The sequence below is a fragment of the Panicum virgatum genome, chromosome 1N (genome assembly GCF_016808335.1).
Source record: "Panicum virgatum strain AP13 chromosome 1N, P.virgatum_v5, whole genome shotgun sequence".
Lineage (NCBI taxonomy): Eukaryota > Viridiplantae > Streptophyta > Magnoliopsida > Poales > Poaceae > Panicum > Panicum virgatum.
The window spans coordinates 64,379,091-64,383,522 of NC_053145.1; the positions used below are offsets into that span (position 1 = coordinate 64,379,091).

At 50.0% G+C, this 4,432-nt stretch overlaps 1 protein-coding gene across 4 annotated transcripts; it reads left to right on the top strand.

Annotated features, from left to right (window-relative positions):
* Positions 1 to 1,602: 1,602 nt before the first annotated feature.
* LOC120657443 (transcription factor IBH1-like 1) lies at positions 1,603 to 4,432 on the top strand. Of its 4 annotated transcripts, none has more exons than XR_005668182.1 (3): positions 1,604 to 2,511; positions 2,690 to 2,761; positions 4,082 to 4,432. XR_005668182.1 is itself a non-coding variant. In XM_039935749.1 (2 exons), the coding sequence occupies exon 1, from the start codon at positions 1,928 to 1,930 to the stop codon at positions 2,507 to 2,509; it is 582 nt and encodes a 193-aa protein (XP_039791683.1). In that variant the 5' UTR covers positions 1,603 to 1,927; the 3' UTR covers positions 2,510 to 2,511; positions 2,619 to 3,079. The 4 variants fall into 4 exon arrangements, 2 of the variants coding, with proteins under 2 accessions (XP_039791683.1, XP_039791682.1); XR_005668181.1 differs by lacking the exon at positions 4,082 to 4,432 and adding an exon at positions 2,852 to 3,079; XM_039935749.1 differs by lacking the exon at positions 4,082 to 4,432 and having other exon boundaries at positions 1,603 to 2,511; positions 2,619 to 3,079.

Sequence of the window (4,432 nt, forward strand, 5' to 3'; positions counted from 1 at the left end):
GGAAGAGGGCACGGCAAGGAAGGAAGCAACGGGACACGGACGGCGCCACAGGTGTGACGCCCTGTTGGCCGTTGGCCCGTTGCCGCATGTTCCCCGGATCATGCCGCCCCGGGCGGGCCCCTCCCGCGCACGCGACCCGTCACTTTCGGGCGAAAACGAGGCCCGAGCGCTCGCATCGATGACGATCAGCAAGCAAGCATGCGCGCACGCACGAGCCAGCAGCTTGCAGGGCGGGACCCGGGACAGGAACACGGCACATGCACCGCCGGACCCGGACCCGGCAGAAGCTTCCGATGGAGCGCTCTCGGCGCACCCGCCGGCCGCGTTCCGCTGCGCTAGCGCTACGCCTACGCCCGCCTTGGGCCTTGCCGGCTTGGGTTGGTGGCTAGCGAGTAGCGACCCGTCCAAGTTGAGTGCGTGCACTGCTAGGCTGCATCGAAAAGTGACCCATCTCCATCCACCCATCCTGTATGGGAATTGGGAATTCCTCTCTTTTTTCCGATCCTTTTCCTGCTTTTGCTAGCTAACAAATAACAACTTTCAGTTTTCTTTGACTAGCTGCTAGCTACCATGCATGTGGCGAGGATATTCATCAGAAGCAAAGTGATAATATAGTACGACGTGGCTTACATTTGGTCGATGGTTATCTTGATCTATCGTGGACTGGCATCGAGACACGCACGGTTTGGCCTTGCTCTAGACTTGGCTTGCCGGCCGTTGTTTTACGTAAGAGCCGCAACATGTGAATGAATATAAACTGTGTTGGAACTGTTGGTCCATAAGAAATCGGAAAAGATACAACTGATGGAGCTTGCTGCAAACTGCATACCGTGGGCATATGTGCATGCAGTCACATGCGCGCTCATAATACAGGGGGGATAAGCATAAGCTAGCTAACACATCCCGCTAATCAAGGGCTATGAGTGCGACCTAGCTATATATGTCTACTACCAGCCATGCATGCCCATCACCATATTCATTTACCGCAACAACCCTAGATATAACCATGCATGCATTTCTAACACTTTACAATGGATGATTGAACAATATAAAAATTCAGCTTATTAAATTGTTCTTGAACGGAATGGGACTAATGGAGTAGTAGTAGTATCTTACTGCAACCCATACATGCATGTAAGAGCACATCTAGCATCGATCAATGATCATGCAATAGATAGACACTCCCCAAAAATAAAAAAAGAAAATTGCATCACTATGCTACCGTCAACTTTCGGGGACAAGTGTACAACTACTGTTCACGTAGGCTGGAGAGCTGTATGCTCATACATAACAATATAACATGGGAGACGGGGCCTCTCTCTAGTACTCTTTTAATTGGGGGACATGCATGTCAAGTACTGGTGGTACTTGCTAACAATCAAGCAGCAGCATCGTCGTCGATCGTATGCCAAGTATTCATATCAATCCAAGCAACGCAAGAGGAGGAGCCGGGCATGCATGGCAATGTGGACCTGGGCCTTGACGGCTTGACCTCTCCCATGTGCCGCCATGTGCACTGTCCCCTCGCCGTTTACCGGTTCAGGGCCACCGCCCCTCTCTCTCCTCCCAGCCAATCGAAGCGCCATATATAGCTAGCCTCTAATCGATCCTTCCATTGCCACACACTCACACACCACTCCTGTGTGTGTGATCACCAAGCTTCTAACAGCCTGCCTCGCGTCCTTCGCTCTCATGCATCATCAGCTCACAAAAACAAATATCTCCCTCTTCGGCGGCCGGCCAAGATCGAGCTGGGAACATCATTATTACTAGCTAGGTCGGTCTTCCGTGATTAACCAGCAAATTAGCATCATCAGGCCGGATTTGTTTTCGTTTCTGAGCTGTCGGTAGTACATTGTTCATGTTCCATTGCCGGCCATCATTCCCTCCTGCCGCAGCGTCGTCTTGATCGATCCCCTATCTTTCCATGTCGTCGCCGAGTAGTAGCCAGCTGGGCATGCCGCCGGGGTCCAAGAGATTCAGGCACGCCATCCTCAAGAACCTGCTCCTGGGGCTCAGGAAGGGCGGCGCCGCCGCATCGAGGGGCATGGGCATCCACGAGAGGAGGAGCGCCATCAGGCGCGCCGCCGACGCCGCCCTCGCCACCGCCAGGGGCGCCGCGCCGCGCTGGAGCCGGTCCCTGGCGGCGGAGCTCTCGCAGTCGCAGGGCGACCGACGGCCCGTCCGGGACGCGCACCTTATTCGTCCTGCCAACAGCGCGCCTGCTTCGTCGTCCGAATGCAACAATGCGTGCAGTAAGCGGATGCCGAGGAGGAGGCTCCGAGCGCGGCCGAAGAGCAGAGCCACGGCGAAAGCGGCCGGCGTTCTCGCGAGGTTCATGGTCAGGAAGAGGGCCAGGGCGCTGGGGGAGATCGTGCCGGGAGGGAGAGGGATGGACGAGTGCACGCTGCTGGGTGAAACCCTAGACTACGCCGTGTCTCTCAAAGCTCAGGTCGAGGCGATGCAGCTGCTGTTGCGGACTCTTCAGGCCCCCAAGAACCCTACCTAGCAGTAAGTCGTCTCCCTTGTTCTTCTTTGATTTCTTCCGATCTCTTGATTGCTGAATTTGGATGCATGGTGGTTGCGAATGATCTTCTTTATTTTTCTGGTGATTTCAGCGACCACTTTTTTTACGCCGCGTTTGGGGAAGGCATCTAATGGAGTGTTGGGTTCTTGTGGTCTTTTGCAGTGCTGAAGAATCAGTGAGCGTGGAGGAACTCCGTACTGAAATCTGATCAAAATTTATCGTTCATCATCACCGGTAAAGCTAAAATTTGTAAGACAGTGCATATAGAGTTTTCCCCCTTCCTTTATTCTTCTAATACTCTTCCTTTTTGCTTCCTCTCTGTAGCATGCATATGAGGCATGAAGGATCATGTATTATTCATACTATGCATATGTACAGTACAAGTGCTCTAGCCTATTACTACTGTGTATAATATACGGTTACTCCATAAATCCATGTGCAGCTATGTATCCCCCTGTGTCTGTATTAGGAAGAATCCACTCTTGTAGATTTTGCGCCGTATGTACTCGGGCAGTATGTACTAAGAATATATATGTTCTGTGTATATATGCATCGATCCTAAGCTATTGCTTGTTCTGTTACAAGAGAAAATGACCAAAAACGCCAAAAGGATGCATTTGCGTCCGCATGGCAATACTAAAATAATGTACTACTTCAAATTCTCTAAAAAAAAACGAACTTCATTTGTAGATCCTACTGTTGTTCCGTGTACAAAGTAACAAAACTATAAATACTGCACGCGTTCCTACTTAGTATTTGTTGTTTACGTTGCACATACCGATCGATGGGTAATTGGAGGGGTCAAAACAATATCTACTTGATCGATGGGGACGGTTGATAGAAAAGCAAGCGTGTGGCGAGGCTCAAGACATTCAGTGAAGCATCGATCGTAGGAATGCGCACCTGCGCACTACAGTAGGTCAGTAGCAGCCTAAACCCGAAAGTGTGTGTGTGTGTGTGTGTGTGTGTACCGACAGAGAAGACGATAGATGCATGACAGGAGAAACTTTCACATGCATGCACAATGTTGACTTGAAGGAGCATGCATGATGGCTTTACCTTTACATACGGTTGCAAGGACTGTCGCCACATGCATGCATGATCACCGTCAGCATCACGAGTTAACCAACTCGATCGATGCCGTGCATGTAGCAATCAACAGATTAGATTGGCTGGTCGGTTGGTTGGCTGGCTGGCCTTGCGCTGATTAGCTACATAACAAGTGGAGTACTCCGTAGCAATTAACCAGCATATCATGTGTTAACACTATGCCTTGATTTCTGGTTAGTTAGTCCATCAGCTGCTCGTGTTGGCAGGAAAAAATCTGGATTTAATTACCATGTGAATTGAAATGTAACTTACTATATACTAGCAATCAATCGCTAATGGCTATGCATTGATCACTATCTAGTAGTAGGACAGTTGTTTGTTGCTGACAATTAGACGTGCTCATCTCTTGGGTCAAATCAGGTGGTCAGGTTCAGGTCGGGTCAAAATTAAAGGAACATTGGTTTTTTTCTTCAAGATGTGATCGTGTTGGGGTTTTTTTTTCAGGTTTTGGATCGAAAATTTTGGCCCGAGCTCGCCCATACATTGATAGGATCAAGTCGAGTTGGGGGTTTTCGGGTGATCTGGTCAGGTTCGTCTGGTCGGGCGGCCATCATCAGAATGGCAATCAACTCCAAGGACAGGAATCAACAGGGACATTATACTCTGGACGACTAGCAGGAGAGAACATGGAGCTAGGTAGATATAGTTAATTAGGAGCAAGGCAATGCAGTACATCGGCCGTTCTTTGGCAACTGCATCTCATCTCATGATGCAGCGGATTTTGAAAAACTTGGGTCCTTTTTGTGGCCGCTTCTGTTCTGTTGGACCAAATTAAAGAGGGGCAGGAGGGGAAAA